The 17,138-nt window shown below is 37.4% G+C and overlaps 4 protein-coding genes across 5 annotated transcripts; 2 read left to right on the top strand and 2 right to left on the bottom strand.

Moving 5' to 3' along the window:
• Positions 1-146: 146 nt before the first annotated feature.
• LOC128879121 (dnaJ homolog subfamily C member 1) lies at positions 147-2,596 on the top strand. Its single transcript, XM_054128002.1, has 7 exons — positions 147-588; positions 663-764; positions 857-1,075; positions 1,145-1,389; positions 1,478-1,781; positions 1,943-2,161; positions 2,235-2,596. Exons 1-7 carry the CDS (start codon positions 442-444, stop codon positions 2,298-2,300), a joined length of 1,302 nt encoding a protein of 433 aa, XP_053983977.1. The 5' UTR covers positions 147-441; the 3' UTR covers positions 2,301-2,596.
• Positions 2,597-3,246: 650 nt separating this feature from the next.
• Positions 3,247-8,591, bottom strand: LOC128879117 (ATP-dependent RNA helicase DHX8). The gene is made up of 10 exons (XM_054127982.1): positions 8,152-8,591; positions 7,930-8,015; positions 7,098-7,856; positions 6,781-7,022; positions 6,359-6,663; positions 5,061-6,240; positions 4,652-4,984; positions 4,377-4,580; positions 4,112-4,292; positions 3,247-4,026 (listed from the first exon to the last, which is right to left on the bottom strand). Exons 1-10 carry the CDS (start codon positions 8,243-8,245, stop codon positions 3,805-3,807), a joined length of 3,606 nt encoding a protein of 1,201 aa, XP_053983957.1. The 5' UTR covers positions 8,246-8,591; the 3' UTR covers positions 3,247-3,804.
• Positions 8,592-9,007: 416 nt separating this feature from the next.
• LOC128878260 (uncharacterized) lies at positions 9,008-14,711 on the top strand. 2 transcript variants are annotated; one of them, XM_054126316.1, is made up of 10 exons: positions 9,008-9,473; positions 9,549-9,637; positions 9,708-9,765; positions 9,827-9,953; positions 10,016-10,134; positions 10,205-10,273; positions 10,583-10,643; positions 10,724-10,912; positions 11,010-11,180; positions 11,322-14,711. In XM_054126316.1, exons 1-10 carry the CDS (start codon positions 9,333-9,335, stop codon positions 13,820-13,822), a joined length of 3,525 nt encoding a protein of 1,174 aa, XP_053982291.1. In that variant the 5' UTR covers positions 9,008-9,332; the 3' UTR covers positions 13,823-14,711. The 2 variants fall into 2 exon arrangements, with proteins under 2 accessions (XP_053982291.1, XP_053982292.1); XM_054126317.1 differs by having other exon boundaries at positions 9,708-9,756.
• LOC128878477 (ornithine decarboxylase antizyme 1) lies at positions 14,425-16,588 on the bottom strand. The gene is given in 4 exon segments (XM_054126710.1): positions 14,425-15,939; positions 16,042-16,291; positions 16,390-16,491; positions 16,493-16,588. Coding segments are annotated over 4 exon segments (564 nt in total). The 3' UTR covers positions 14,425-15,823.
• Positions 16,589-17,138: the final 550 nt, after the last annotated feature.

A 17,138-nucleotide genomic window follows, 5' to 3' on the forward strand; every position in this document is an offset into this window, starting at 1 on the left:
TTGCCCATCTCTGATGCTCTTGTCGGAATTTCCATTGGGCAGGCTCTCATTGTCTAGTACCAGGCTGGTCATTTTTTTTCCACAGGAAACGAATGAAAATTCCCCAGTGTGTTTATATCTCCAACGTTATTTGTCTGTATAAACGATCTCGCTATATACGCTATATAGTTGATGATAGTCGACGCATATGCTTTTCATTACTTCTGATACATACGGCCTACGTTTTTAGAATGTTTGAAACGTAACCTCTTCAAAACTTGCAATGTGGCACTCCTTGATTTAACATATTTTAGCCTACTACTCCAAAAATAAACTTATTTAAATGAAAGCGATGATCACGGCGTAGACTTTCGGAGATAAACGTGTCGGAATCAATCAATGTTAACCTGTCGACAGATATGATTGTACATACATAGCGGATAAAAAATAAGAAACAAAAAGATGAGAGTGTCATTAGTCATTTTTGGAATTTTATCGTTTTTCGACGTGTACAGATTTACGAACGCTTGGGATAATGACGAGTTGGAGGTGTTCGACGTTGTCGAGGAAGTTAATCAAAACTTTTACCAAGTCCTCGGTGTTCCACAGGTTTGTCTTCTATAAGGTTTACTTTTTAAATTAAAATATGCCAATAATACACTGTTTATCGAAACATATTTTAGGCTGCGAACGCTTCGGAGATTAAAAAGGCTTTTAGGCGATTGTCTCTCCAATTGCACCCAGACAAAAATCCTGCAGAAGATGCAGAGCAGCAATTTAGAAAAGTAAGTCGCAAGTTTTTCGTATCCCAAACGGTTAGCGCTGATCTTCGATCGAACGGAACGGTTTATGCCAAATATTCTACCTTTATTTTTAGTTGGTCGCCGTGTACGATATATTGAAAGATCCTGGAAAAAGGCAAAAATACGACAATGTGCTCATTAACGGATTGCCGAATTGGCGATCAGCTGTATATTACTACCGCCATGTGCGGAAAATGGGTCTTGCAGAATTAAGTATAATTTTGTTCTTAGTTATTACAGTTGGACAATATCTAGTAGCTTGGGCTGCATATTTTGAGAAGAGATATACATATGTATGTAAAATAGTCGTTGAAAAATAAACAATATTTTGAAAATTTCAGAATACAATATATATGTTTCAGGAACAAGTGTTAGGTAGTAAGCTTCAGAAAATGCAAAAAAAAAATAAGAAAGGAAAAATGGATGTGCCAGATTTAGCGGATATTTTAGAAAAGATTCCCACTCCAAGCATCTGGAATACACTTCCATTTCAATTTCCACGTTGGATAATAGCTTTTACGTTATCTGTCCCTAATCTTGTGTGCATCATGCACGACGTTTTAGAAGAGAGAAAACGCAGGAAAAAGCAGGAAGAAGAAGAAGCATTGTGAGCAAATGAATATCTGATTTCAAACTTGACTGTTGTTTTTTCGTCAGTGTGCTTAGAATATCTTAAAAAATATTGACTATTTCAGAGCACAAGAGATCGGAGAACCAGAACCAGAACCTGTATCTCGTACTAGAAGACGCAGACCTGGTTTTACTCCACAAGAAAGAAACATTAATAATGTTAAAGAAGCTCCAAAGAGGAACTGTGATCAGACAAACCATGTGTATCAGAAGCCTACTGCTTCGGGTGGAGGTCTGTGGACTGACGATGACATATTAGAGTTAATAAAACTTGTAAAAAAATACCCAAGCGGTATATCAGAACGATGGGACAAGATTGCGAATGCTATGAATCGTACAGTTGCAGATGTTACGTATATGGCAAAGAAGGTTTATACTTCAATTAAATAATGTTTAAGTCGGTATTTCTCAAACTTCACCTTCTCGTGGAGCTCTTTGATATATTCGCTATGGGGTCCATGGACCATAGTTTGAGAAACTGGCTTACAGAATTTCATATACAGTTCTTATGCAAAGTACACTTTTATTAGGTGAAAGATGAAAGGTTGAAACCATGCGTGTCTACAGAAGAGATAGCTGTGGAGGAGCGTCCAAAAAAGATAAAGATACGCGTTGAAAATATAGATAATATTACCGACTGGAGTCAAGAACAACAGAAAGCATTTGAAACAGCGCTCATAAAATATCCCAAAGGCATGTCTCTAGATAGATGGGAAAAAATTGCAAATTGCGTTCAAGGAAAAACAAAGGTATAACATTTATACTTTGTAATATACTTTTCATTTAAACAAAATTGACTATGATTTCTGATACGTTCCAAAGGATGAATGCCAAACAAGGTATAGGCAATTGGTGGAATTAGTAAAGAAGAAGCAACAAATTCAGTAGCCTGCCATGTACAAGATGTTCCTTCAACAAAAAGTGTAGTCCGTACAATCAAGTCCAAATATAGTATTCAATTTATATCTCATGAAAATGAATATTTCATGGCTGTTGTACATTTCATATGAGTGAATTAAAAATCTCTTAAAAGATTTCTTAAACAAAAATGGAGATTAAATTGCATTGCGAATGATGAAACTTTATATACAAACAAAAGAATATTGCTCTTACATGATATTATTATTAAATGTTTCTGGAGAATGTATTTATTTAATAAATTTAATAATTAATTAAGAGGTAAAGACTGACAAGGTACGATGATTGAACACTTTCCTGTTCTTTGAGACTGACATTGTAATTGGATTGGTATTTGTCCAATGAAATGTGTATTTTACTTTTTAAAATTATAAAAACTTATACCATACTAATGCACATAATATTTCGTCATAGTATTAATATAATTTCTAACTAATCACATCAAATCAATTGATATTGAAGTTATGATTAATACTAATTGAGATTTTCGATTGTAAGCCGTGTCCTTTGGAAGAGATACTCCGACATTTCGTCACCATTACAGCTGGTCTCTTCAGAAGTCAAGTGGTATGTACACTGATATATCCGCTTCTAGTAGACTTAATCCAGACTCATCCCAAACTAATATGATCTTACACGGATCTATCTGCCAATTAAGTGTAACGTGACCTACCCCAATCTAAATCTAACCTGGTAGATAAATCAGTCAGGGTAGGTCGTGTTAGGTATGTTAGATGTGGATTATGTTTGTTTAGGCTGGCTAGAGGAAGATAGATTAGGTTGTACTGATATGTCAGTTTGTCATTTGACTGTTGAAAAAGCTAGCTGCAACAATATGGTGAAACGTCGGAATATTTTATCTAAAGAACATGTCTTACACCCCGAAGTTCCAGTTAATATGTGCATACACGATCTGCAAATCACATCATCTCTATTGTACTCTTTAATAATAACTGCATACCTCGTTGCAAAGAAAATTCCGTCTTGCATATTTTTAGAAACTTTATAAATTGTCTAATTTATCATGAAACAGTAGTACCTGTTCCCGCATTATCATTGTAAACATTTCAAATGTTATAAATTTACATTCTTAACATAATAAATACAGCAATTATAAGTATACACATAATATTAAAACACACAATAATTTATCTTATTTATATAAGAAATAATAAATGTTATTCAAAACTTTAATGTAAGTATAAAATACCATTATCTCTATGATAAGTGTATTTCATAATTCTGTAAAATATTAAAACATTTTCTGTCTGAATGGAGAGAGTATATTATCTACTAATTACCAAAATAAGAAAACGGCGTGTGATAATTGGATATGTTCCCTTGTAAGTTAAGTGACAAAATGATTACTACATCTGTGATTTAAGATTCTTTTTAATGGATTTTCCAGTTAATTACGTCTTAATAATTCGAAATTCTGTACAAAACTATTTACAGATTGTATAATAAATATGCCTTAATTACGTCTTCTACGAACTCTGGATATTCGCCAAGCGTTCGGCTCCTCGTATTTATTGTAAAGCGGTTCGAGTCGTTGGTTTTTCTTGAATTTACTGAGCTTAGTCGGATCGCTGAATTTAAAGAATGCTGGAGCAAATTCTACCAACCATTTAGGATCAATGGTAGTTACCTCTCTCATATATTCTTTAGTAGTTTGCACCAATTCGTGATAAATAACCTGTAGGAAATTAAAAATGGAATGTATATATATTTTGTTGTATAATGTTTTTAAAAGTTTGTTTTGTTTTCAATATTAAACTTACCCATTCTGGTTGCCTATTAAATAAAGCACTACTCGGATGAATATAAACAACTTGGCTGTCTACTAAAGTTCTGTATCCTTCTTGAGGATCTTTCTTCGCAGCATTTCTAAAGAACCCTGAACATACAGCTTTTTGAATCCTTACCGTATTTTTCCCAGCAGACACCACGTCCAATTTATGCCTGATAAACAAAACGTTATCGGTTCACATTAAGTTAGAATGAAGATGAATAGATTAAATCGAGTCACGTTGAAAGATCGATTACCTATCCATGATACCTAATAGCTGTTTCCGAACGTCTTGGGCGCGTTTTAAAGTCCTAATTTGCACGAAATTTTCGTAGCACCAAGCGTTACTAAATTTATTATTCCTCCAGGAATTGTAAACCGCTAATAGAGTTAAATGATCACCCTCAGGCTGATTGAATTTTGCTTTCTTTTGATCAGCCAAGGCCTGCTTATCCTTTGGTCTGTAAATAAAACAATGAAATGGATCATAAAAAAATTATTTTTAATGATTATTTTATAAGGTAATTCTTACCTGTAGAAAACGTTTTGGACAGACAGCATGCTAACAATGGTTAATATCTCATCGGAACATTGAAGATGCACGCTCATAATGAGCATCTTTGATAAATTCGGTTCCAATGGAAACTCCGCCATTCTTCTGCCCAATCTAGTTAAAAGACCTTCGTTATCTAATGCGCTTAAGCTATGCAACGATTCCAAGGCCATGATTAACGATTCCACAGGTGGAGCATCCATAAAATCAAAGTGTAACAAATCGTTAATACCCATTGTTTTTAGTTGCAATACTGTAGTTGCTAAATTGGTACGTTGAATCTCTGGTACTGGTGTAGGTAACATTTCATCTCTAGGAAAAGTATAACGTATCAATTAAATAATTAAAACTATCATATTTATCTTGTTTGTCGGCGATAGATACATACCTGTAAGCTCTTTCGGTGTAAAGTCTGTAACATTTCCCTGGACCAGTTCTGCCGGCTCTTCCTGCTCTTTGTTTGGCAGCTGCTTGGCTTATCGGAGTCACTATGAGACTATCCATTCCTGTCTTAGAATTATATACTTTTTGTTTTACAAAGCCTGGATCGACCACATAGTAAATTCCATCGATAGTCAAGCTTGTTTCTGCTATGTTTGTGGCTATCACTACTTTTCGCGAGCCAGGTGGAGCTGGTTCGAATATTCTGGTTTGCATTTCCGAAGGAAGTGCGGAATAGACAGGCAAAATTATTAGTTCTGGCACATCAGGACCAAGAGACTTCATACGTTCATATAAAATTTCACAAGCAGTATCGATCTCCTCTTGACCAGTTAAGAAAAGAAGTATATCACCCGGTGGCTCTCGCAAGTGTATTTGCATTACCGTTATAAGCGCTGCATCTAGATAATCTGTTTCTGGCTCTTTCGTGTACATTACCTCTACTTCAAATGTTCTTCCAGGAATAGTGAAAATAGGTGCTTCGAAAAAGTACTGTGAAAACTTGACTGCATCCAGGGTGGCACTTGTCACGATCAGCTTCAAATCTGGTCGTCTTCCTACTGCTTGCTTCAATAATCCAAACAGAACATCGGTATGAATTGTACGTTCATGTGCTTCGTCCAACATTATGACAGAGTATGTTTTCAAATCTAAATCCATCAGACACTCTCGGAGCAGCATACCATCTGTCATATACTTTATATTAGTTTCTGGACCAGTACAATCTTCGAAACGAATGGTGTAGCCGACTTCTTGTCCTAAACGGCAACCAAATTCTTCTGCTACTCTCTTGGCGACAGACATAGCGGCAACTCTTCTAGGCTGAGTACAGCCGATCTTTCCACGTGCTGTAAATCCTGCTTCAGCTAAATACTGTGTAATTTGAGTAGTTTTTCCTGATCCTGTTTCTCCAATTACGATTAAAATTTGATTATCCGTAACAGCTTTCACTAAATCATCTCTAAGCTTGTATATCGGTAAGCTTTGACGCTGTTCGAGTAAAGTTAAATTTGTTTTCTTTCCAAAGGATGATTTTTTTCCACCTATTACATGCTTCTTCCATTCGGGCAAGTCTTGAGTTTGAAGACCAATTCCACGCATATTCGCTGCTAGAGTCCTACTTTCGGCTGTAAAGATAAAAACAAAAATAGTATTATATTACTCGAAACTAAGAGACTACAAAAATAGTATTATATTACTCTAAACTAAGAGACTTTACAAAAATATATAAAAAAATTAATTTACCTTCCGGTAAAGGATCAATCCAATTTTTATTAAGACCCGTAGGAACAGAATCCATCTCTTGCTCCCTCTGTAACATTTTCTGTTCCCTCCTTTCTTTCGCTAGCGCACTTTGCATCATAGCAGCCTGCGCTAAAGAACCATCAGGATTCTTTACAATACGAACGGGACTTAAATCTCCGAGAGCTCTTCCATGCCCATGCAGAAACGGTGGTTCCTCTTCTACTAATTCAATTTCGACATCTTCCTCTTCGTCGTCTTCACGGGGAAGAATACCAGTTTCCATATCAAATTCTGGCAATTCACTTCTACAGTGGAGAAAACGAAACAAGTAATGAGAAACGTTTTTATATGCTAATTGTTTTTTAAGTACAATTAAATATATGCTTCTTTAATACAGGCATCATTAAAAATGTAACCAATACCTGTCGATACACGATGCTGCGAGCATTTGCTTTATCTCCCATTTCTCAGGAGATGATAACCTTTGTACTCGTTTCCTAGAGCAAGTTTCATCCTCGTCCCAGTTACCTTGAAGTTCTAGCAACGAAGTAGGTCTGTCAGGATTGCGCAAATGCTTCTCGTCCTCTTCGGTCTTGGTAACGGTGACAACTGGGTTTAAATCCCTGCCCGTTACCTGATCGACGTCTTTCATACTTAAGGAAACCTGGAAATATTTTATTCAAATAGTGAAAATCATGGATAAGTTAGAATCATATTCATCTACTATTATGTCTTGTACCTTTTGTCCTCCGATATTAAGTACTTTTACAAGAACTTTCTGACCCCTAGACACTACATCGCTTGCACTGGCAACTCGTCCCTCTCTTCTTAACTGTGAAATGTGAACAAGTCCCTCCCATCTACGTTTCAGGCCTTCCAATTGCACAAAACAACCAAAAGGCACTATGTTAGCAACCTTGCCTGAATAAATTTTATTAACTTCTGGATCCATGGAAAGTTCTTCTATAGATCTTGACCTAGATCGATCCGATACATGTCTATTAGAGTATTTATCTCTATGAGATTTTGACGTTCTATCCCGTGACCTTGATCGTTTACGATCCCTTGATCTGTGATGCCTCCTATCTCTGGATCTTGAACGATCTCTTGATCTCGAATGAGACCTAGACCTATGTTTTCTATCCTTACGGTTAAATGATCGTGACCTGTGTCTTCTCTTTTCTTTCGATCTGCTTCTCCTAGAAAGCTTACTTTTTTTGTCATTATCAGATGTTTGAATATCTTTTTTATTTTCGTTGCCAGACTTTTTATTCGACGGTGCCAATTCTTCTAAACTTGCCATAGCGCTGTTAACTATATCGTCGTCTTTCAGATCTTTAATCTCTAGCACTTTTGATTCTTCGTTTGGCAAAGCCAAAGCAGGAAATTTTTGTGCCAGCTCATCTTTTTTAGTCGTTGGTTTTAATGGCTTCTCTTGCATTGTTTTGGATGGCTTCATGTGCTGTATTATTCTCAACAAGTTGGCCATAAATGATTCCTGTAAAACCAATATAATATTACAATATTTATAAATACAACCAAAAATTGACAAAAGTTCAAAAATTACTTACAGAAAACTCTGCTCCATTCTCAACTAGAACTTTCTTGAACTTATCTAGGGTATTATTCTTCTCTGCTAAATGGATTATGTATTCCGCTATAACAAAAACAGAAAATGTAAGTAATAAATGAATCGATAAAGATTATTTAATGTAAGAAGGTGCTGTAATATAATTTTATAATGATAAAATTAAATCATTGTTTATGCCAAACAGAAGAAAAGAATTTCTTACCTAAATCTTTATCATTCAATCCCAAGTGATTCTCCAATTCTGTACATATTTTCGATACTAATGACAAGTGTTCGAGTTTTGTAACTTCGTCCATTTTTATGTTTGTATTTACAGAATTAAAATTAAGCAATTAGAAAATTAATTAACGTGATTCGGTTTGTAATATCTGCTGAAAAATGCAGTAGACAAACGTTTGCAAACGAAAAGGATGTGTTTCCTGTTAATGATCACACAATTTTAACTTTTGTTGCAGAGTATTGAGTGTTACACATACAAATGAAACGTGCTTTCATTTTTTTGAGCAACGAAAGATATTCGAACTATGAATGATAATCATTTCGTGTAGACAAAGAGAACGACAAATCACAACAAATGTTTCTTCAATTGAAGCATTTCACATTTTATAGTGGACTGTAGATGACTGTAGAGTGCAGTAGAGTGTAGACTGTAGGCTGTAAAAGGTGTTCGATTTTGAATCGAGTATAGAAAATCTCGATCTTTTCGAGATAATTTTTGTGTTCAATCCTAACTAACATGAATCACAGCAGTGATGGGCAAAACCCTAGGCTTCGAATAAATCTGAAGTTTGCTGATATGTTCGTCTCGTTTCCTCTTTTGAAAATTTTCCAAAGAAGGAAACGAGACCAACATATCGACAAACTTCAGATTTATTCGAAGTCTAGGTCTAGTGTTTTGCCCATCTCTGTCTAGCAGTCTATAGTTATATAGTAAAAGGGACTAACAGAATTGGACAAAACTAGACAGTATTAGATTGGGTTTGTGGGTGCATTATACAACGATCTCATGATTATGTACTTCATGGATAGTCGCTGGTGTCGCTTGGCGTTTGTTGGCGTTTGTGTTGGCTGGTTGGCGGCGATTGATAGCATGATAGCGCCGCCATCATAGTTTATTTTTGAGATCAAACGATAACCTATAACCTAACAAACGCGACTAAACTCAACGAATGCTACGTTTACGTTTGTAGTAAAAATAACAAGTATAGCTGCTATTTTCCTACAAAAATCGCTCTAATTCATAAACTGTGAACGTGTTGCTTGCTTGTAAAATGTTTAGAAAAGTGTTGCGCCGACGTGTTGTGAAAATTTAGTTAAATTAAATGTACGTTCCTTGCTTTAGGAAATTTTTTATGCTCGTGAAAAATTACTTGTATAACAAAAATGCCAAAAAATCGATTGATTACGCGTTCGGTAACGAACACTCGACCGTCCCATATGACTTTAAATTTGGAATGTGCGGAAGAGCCGCTCAGCGAAGCGCAATTAATGTTACAACTAGAACTGAAGGAAAACTATGACAGGGTAATGTCGCAAAACTCAGTTAGATCCTTAGCAACCTATCAGAGATCGATAACACATTTATTTTTATTGCTTCAGGTTGCTGCTACTTTAGAGGAGTTGGTTAAAGACCATGGAGGTAAATTGGTATGTCAAGCAGGCAATGTCAACGGTTATCAGTATACACTGTATGTATTTTTTATTATCTTTTTGCAAGTGTTACTTGTTTACAAACTCAGAGTTCTTTTTCTATGTCAGGCCTCCGCACCCCGCGCCAGCAGTAGTTAAGAATAATCCTCCGTCAATGGTGAGCGTAGTGAGTATCATAACAAAACAATATAATCGTCTATGAGATTCTATGTTCGTATCTTTTGCAGAATCAAACTAAGGGCCAGCCGATCAAACTCAACGTACTAAACAATGCAAATGGATCTCAGAGTAATATACAGTTGGTAGTGGACTCTAGAATGGGAGTTATTCTGGGATCTGTGGCTCAGCCTCAAGGTAAAGAGTTCTTTGTTCATAAATATATTCCCGTTAAAACGTCCAAGTTGCATAAATTGCAGGAACAACCATGACAACTGCTTCGTCGGGCCCTATATCCACTCCAGCGCTAACTTCCGCATCAACGTCCACGTCTATGGCCAACACTATACCTACAATTTCACACCCCCAGACAGAAAATGTAGGAAAGTTGTTTAATGTATGTTTACTTGAACTAAACATTATATTAAAAGCGTACCGATTACTTTCAGTATAAATACACAAGATCTGGGCGCAGGACAAAGGTGCTCCAAGTGCAACAACCTGACATAATAGAGGAAGTATGTTGTTCATAAATATTATTTTGCTTATAGAACTACACCACCTTCGCAATTTTGTATAGAAACTATGCACACTCGGACAGAATGGGCTTTTAAAGCTTTTTTGTAGCAGTTTATTAAAAAATAAATTATTGACCAACTTTTTCAATATCTTAAAATCTAAATGAAATTTTAAAAAAATGTTATGCCATAAAGAAAATAACTGTACCCGTATTTGAGTTATTACTGCCTTATACTTTAATGGAATTGTCCAAGTGGTACAACTCCTTAATAATTTTGTTATTGAATTTCTTATGCGACTTTGTATAGCCCGTGTTGATCACTCGAGGAAGACAAAAGGTGGGATGTCCGACGCATGTTGTTACACCAAGTAAGTTGGGAAATATTGTCTTTAAGTACATCGTAAATTTGGACAAATTTTAAAATAATGAAAATAATTATATTTTCCAGCTACTACTAGCCCACAAGGTGTAACCAATCTCCGAATAAAGACAGTAAGCAAGCAGATTGCACCAGTGGTGGTGTCGGCACCAACGTCAACCGTAAGTACCACTACAGGGGCAATAACCAAGGTATCGGTAGCAAAGCCAACGGAACACACAAGCATTGGTGGAATATCGGTGGGAAATAAAAATTCAGGTTAGAAGAATTTATGGGTGATTAAACGAGTGTAAAGTAAACAGTACGAAACAAATAGGGCCTTTGATCAGTTAAGTGCAACAATTTTTCGATTCAGCTTTGGAACAAGTTGACGAAGCAAAGAAGAATCTCCCAGATGGTAGAGAGGTAACGTTCAACAAAATGAACGGTGGCAGGACATTTCCTTCGTTGGTCGTCATTGCCAGACCGAATCTTCGCACCAAAGATATCGCTCCACAGGTGGCGCAAAAGGAAAGATCAGAGTTAGGTATTTATCAAAATTTCTTGTTAGGATCTATTTAGAATAGTATAATATCACTGGAAAAGGTGATAAACGATACTTGAGTTATTTTACTTATTTTACATTTGTACTCTATACGAGTTGCTGATACATTTACACACATTTCAGACATCAAAGTGAAAAGTGTGCTAATGTTTTCCGCAACGAAGTTCGCCGAATGGCTGATACAGCAAGGTCTGGTCAAGTCCGAGCAGTACTGCGTCCAGCATAGCAACAATTACCAAAAGACTAAACTGAAACTGGGAATGTACAGCGATCAGGGAACGTTCCCCTACTCTGGAGGATACGTTTGGATTTCCAGCTGCTGTCCAGACCGCTACGTGTCCGTGTTCTCTGGTTCCATCTTCCAAGGAGCGCCATACACGCCTACCGTTCTCTTAAAATTAATTTATCATTGGGCGTGCCAGACGAATGTCCAAAACGTTGTCTCCTGGGTTAAAGTGTCCAATCTGTACGTAAAGAATTTCTATACCCACTTGCGCAGCGTTTGCACGGCCGCCATCTGGGATAAAACGCGTAAAATGGGGGGGAAGAATTCTGTGATACAAGTAGGCGTAATCAGCTTAGGGACAACGTCGCAGGACGGGAACCTACGACAGGTGAAGGTCGAAGTGCTCGGCGTGCTTGATTATTCCACCCTGGATTTGAGATTGAAGGCCTGCGACCCCATGCAAGACGGCGACAGATCGTACAAACGACGTTTCAACAATATTCTACATCCACTGAAGGACTGGGTACACACCGACTCGAAGATTATGACAGATTTCACCGTAGATAAAAGTACCCTTGAAGAGATGGGTTTTACCCACATCACCCAGTCAGCGTTCACCGACCAGAGTTCCCGCAACGTCATGAGCAACTTTCACATTATGGAGTATCTGAGGAAGATAGTTCCCAGAATGTTCCAAAATACTCTCAGCCTGCTCAGCAGGCAAATGATCCAGCAGTTTCTAGACGAACTAGTGTGGCGAGAAATATACGGCTCCACCGCTGGAAGAGCTTTCGACAACATAATCGCGCATATCGCAGAGCAAACCAGGATCTACTCTGATGAGGGTTTGCTAGATCGTCTAGCGAAAATAGCAGCGAATCCCTTTCAGAACTGGTCGTATTCGAACCTGAGTCTTCCTCCACTGGCGCAGCTCGTGACCATAAATAAAGAAGATATTCAGTCGGGCGACGTTTTGGTTCATCAGACGAGTACCACTGGTAACGTTAATCAGCAAGAAGCGATAACTTTTGGCCAAGCAGTGAAGCCTGGACCACGAAGAGGACGCAAGAGGAACATAATGACCACGGCTAGCCCAGAACCCGAAGGAAAGAAAGCTATGCTTGATTCCAAAGCTACCAGAGACAAAGAGGGCAAAGGTGAACAAATACAACTGCAGGAGTTTTACTACGCCACCATGGAAGGCGACAAGAACATTCTTTCCAAGGAGTACAAATGCTCCTTGTATTTCAAGTGCTTCCTCTGTACGACAACCATGCGCTCCAACACCGATGTAATGGAGCACATGATCAGTCATGTTCCCCCCCAGGTACCTGGACAATCCAACTCGCCCGTGTGTCGCTACTGTTGCACAGCCTTCTCCTCTCAGCATCAAATGGTCACCCACGTTACAGAGGCGCACAGTAATTTCGGTCATTCGGACAGCGACATGGTTGTTTGTGCCATTTGTGAGCAGAAATTCGGAAACAGCGGTCTCCTCATAAACCACCTGTCTTCCATGCATTATCCTTCTGAGATGCCTTATCGATGCGAGACCTGTTCTTATCGCACTTCCAGCCATAAGGACGCCATAGACCACTTTTATAAAATTCATGAAAAAGGCGAGGGCCTACAGTGTCCTTACTGTCTGAAGGTGATACAATTCGTCAGCGAGGGTAGTCCCAGCGCTACCAGCGTCCACGCTTTTCTGCTACACATGCAGAGGCACGTTATTAGAAGGGAGCAGGGACGGGGGAACAAGTGTTCCAAGTGTTGCCTTTGGTTCAATCAGAAGAGCTCGTTGAAGGTTCATCAAAGGGAATTGCATGACTGTGTTTCCAGTTCGAAGGTCGTCCCCTATTCCAGTGGTAGTGGTACGATAATGGTCTCGAAGCAAAGGCCGCAGAACAGAAGATTTGACGTAGACAGCCCTGTGACGGAATTGCCTCGCGACGAAAGGGTAAAGAAGTGGGTCACAGGTCCGATTACAGTGAATGTTCCTGTCGCGAATCTCTCTTGTCAGGAGTGTGAGGAAGACGTGGAAGAACAAGATCATTATCCAGGCGAACAAAGGTGTTACCAGTGTCGCTACATAACCTGCTGTTGGCGTGCATTCAAGGAACATCAACAACAAATTCATAACGAACGACCTATGACTAGCTTGGTGGTTCCCTCCCCCCTCATAAATATTCCCTTAGACAAACGGATGCAATGTTCGTGTGGCTATGCGACAGCTGATGGAAATCAACTGGCCACGCATCTAATTAAATGTAAAAAGGTGTCCGCCTACCCTATAGAAGACACAGCGCCATCTGGGATAATGGATAGCTTGGGCCTAGTACCAAAGAATGTTTCAGATGAAACAGAAGTTGACGGTAAAAGGACTATCACTATACGTTGAGACGGAAAAGAGAATTGTGAATATTGTGAACGATAAGCCAAGATATTCCAGGCTTTCACTGCCCGGCTTTCCATCGTTAATGCTAACCGAGGCTTCCGGGTCTAAGTATCTTGTCCAAAGGACACGGATTACACCCGGAAGCCTCAGTTAGTATCAACCATGATAAGAATTGGAGAGTGGACTTGATTATGTCTGATTTAGGAAAAAAAATAAACGTCTCTGTGAAAGAAGGAAACATCACGAAGCAGCAACTTTCTGAAATATTAATTAATACAAACTAGAATGAATACTATGGAGTAAATAACATAATCTTGGATGGTTTATCAGATGCAAATGTCTCCTCTACTTTTGTTATACGTAACGTCATCGATTATCTTAATCTAGCATCTTCATTCATTCTACATCGTTATAGATTGTATCATACAAATACAATTTATAATCTTATATGTATTCCCATGAAGATGATTTATAATAATAGAATCATCACCAGAGTCAGAATAAAAACAATTTAAACGCCAGCTGTTTTCATTTTCGGTATAAGATAAGTGCGTCTTTACTTTTTACCCTTTTGCCCATAAAGTATAGAGTAAGCATAAAACGAATTTTATTTTCTTAACTTTTATTTAGCACGTACGTTTCTTGTACGAATAATAAATGTAGCATACATGTACTTTTACGTGGTCAAGTGTACGAATATATTTCATAATACTAACCGACAGAATAAAACGCACCGAATTATCCTTCAATTGGAAAAATTGAGGCAAATTTAAAACTATCTGCGTTAACATATAATAGTCCGTCACTCTGTACTTAACTGTATTTCTAATATAAGCTATTAACACTTTTTTGTTCAATTTTTTTTTTCAAGTTTTTATGATATTTTAAACTTTTTTTTGTCATTTTGTAATGATTTAATATCGTCTGTTATCGAGTCAACACTAAAGAACATATTTATTAGCAAAAACTCTGCAATGTTAATTGATCAAACATTACCCAGAAATATCATCGTTATATTTATCATCTTCGCTATAATCACTTAAACCTAAGTATAATAAATAAACATCTACGTAATAGTGGTTATAACGATCGACGCTAGTGTGATAAAGAAATCAGTGTAGAAAAATTGGTTATTGATCAAGATTAAACAAATAGCTTCGTCTTTGAATCCAGAAATATTTGAAAATGTAACTTAATAATAAAAATACTAACTAATACTGTGTATCTCCTTAAAGATACAACATATTAGATGGACATACGAAAATATCGTTTGCGAATGATTCTGTTTCCCATCATTGGATTCCGTAGTTATAAATTTTTCGCGAATGTTTTTCTTAAAAAATGCAAATTTCGATACAAGAACAATTAATTTCAAATTTATAAAAGAAGATATGTGAACTATTGTTTTTAAAAAAAATTTGACACTAGTGTCGCTACGCATATATATCGATACATATATATGTGTATGTGTATATACATACATACATACATACACACACATACACACATATATATAATTAATATTGATAATAATACTTATAAATAATAAGAAAATATACGATAATACAAAATAAAACTCGGTGATATACATATTGATCACAATTAACATTGAGATTTGTCGGTAATAAATTTCTTCTATAATTTGACGGCTCGTTGTCTTCTATAAATGTTTAAACATCCGATACCGTCAAATTGTTGCACGTGGGAAAGCTTTATCAGCGGTTTACGTGCTCTCAAGAGAGATGTTAACATTGTACTTAAGAGAATGAATCGGTATTTTCGATAATACCGTGATCGAAAGCCTGTTATTTACGCGTTCTACGTATTCCCGACTATTAGTTTCAATTTACTCTTATACGTTGCCTTCACACCTCTGCCACACCCGACGTATACCCATTTGGGATACGTGTAAGGACATCTCTCTCAAACTTAACACGAAAGCAACTTCTGACAGAACTATACCTGCGTGTTAAATTTGAAAGAGAAATCGAGATTGCTGGTCGATTATTCGATGGTATACAGCATGTAGAGATTGCCAGCGTCACTACCCGGTGGTACCAAGGCATGAGTGGGCGGCAGAACAGTGAAACCCAAAAACATGAAGGTACGAACCAGCATTGCTAAACCGTAACAAGAAAATGTTTTTGTTAACATGAAATAAGCATAAAAATTCTGTTTACCACTAGTATTTTCATAGATGTCAAATAACGATAGACAAATACCTCGATCTGCCCTGTCTTTACGTAGACAAACAATGATGTTGGTGCATCGTAGTGTTTCTTCCGCGTATTCTAAGAGAGAAACAAAGCCCTCTTTCGAACCTTCGGGAAGGAGACAGCTTGGTACGCGAATGTAAAGACAATGGCGCCATACCACTGTTTCCCACTCAACGGAAGTGCTTTCTGTCAAGTGAAGTGTGAAGGTTAAGCGTAACGATTCGCTATTTCTCACTGCTTTCAACAATTCATCCTCCTGGAAATATAGTTTGATGGAAAATATTTAATGCCAAACAAGCAACTACACAGAAAAACAAGGTTGCATACAAGTAATTTTGCATAAGAAATACTTACTTGAACAATGTGGGAGCTCACAGAGAGCTGACTCTGCTTGATCCCCACGCCGCGGCTCTCTGTGTTGACTGTGGATACAGACAATGCGGCATGGGGCACATCAGGACCACCACAGAGGCCCCACACCCAGCGTTATACAATAATGCTGTTGGAGCCTGCCACCTTCTTCTAAACTGTCATCCATACACTTACTCGACATTTCACTGCAATCAAAGATGAAAATATCTCTGCTTCAACCATAATTTATTATTGCTCGTAATCACTGGATCAATATTGAAGATAAGGCTACATATATAGATAAAGGCTATAACTTCTAGCATGTATCTTATTTTAGTTTTTACCAATGGCATATCTAAACTTATTATGTTTAAAGCGAATTGCTTTGAGTAAATAATTAAGATGTTAAAAGGAGCAAAAGTGAAGAGAAAAATGATCAGATAGAAATGTCAGAAGAAATATTACAAGTGAAATACTATGACGGTCCGAGTGTGGACAGCTAGGGAAAAGTCTGTTCCGTCACAATACATAAACTTTATTTTAGTACAATATGTAGATTCATGCCAGATTCAACTCTAGTTTTTACATGCACATATGTGTTATGTTTGTGTGCGTGTGTGCGCGCGCGTGTGTATGATGGAACAGCTGACGGGTACCATGGCTGATATGCACGTACGCATTAGTTCTACGTCGCACAACGGATGTCGCGGTTCACGTGGCAGTATGAACGGAAACACAGCTATTTCTAAAGA

The sequence above is a fragment of the Hylaeus volcanicus genome, chromosome 6 (genome assembly GCF_026283585.1).
Source record: "Hylaeus volcanicus isolate JK05 chromosome 6, UHH_iyHylVolc1.0_haploid, whole genome shotgun sequence".
In the NCBI taxonomy this organism is placed as follows: Eukaryota; Metazoa; Arthropoda; class Insecta; order Hymenoptera; family Colletidae; genus Hylaeus; species Hylaeus volcanicus.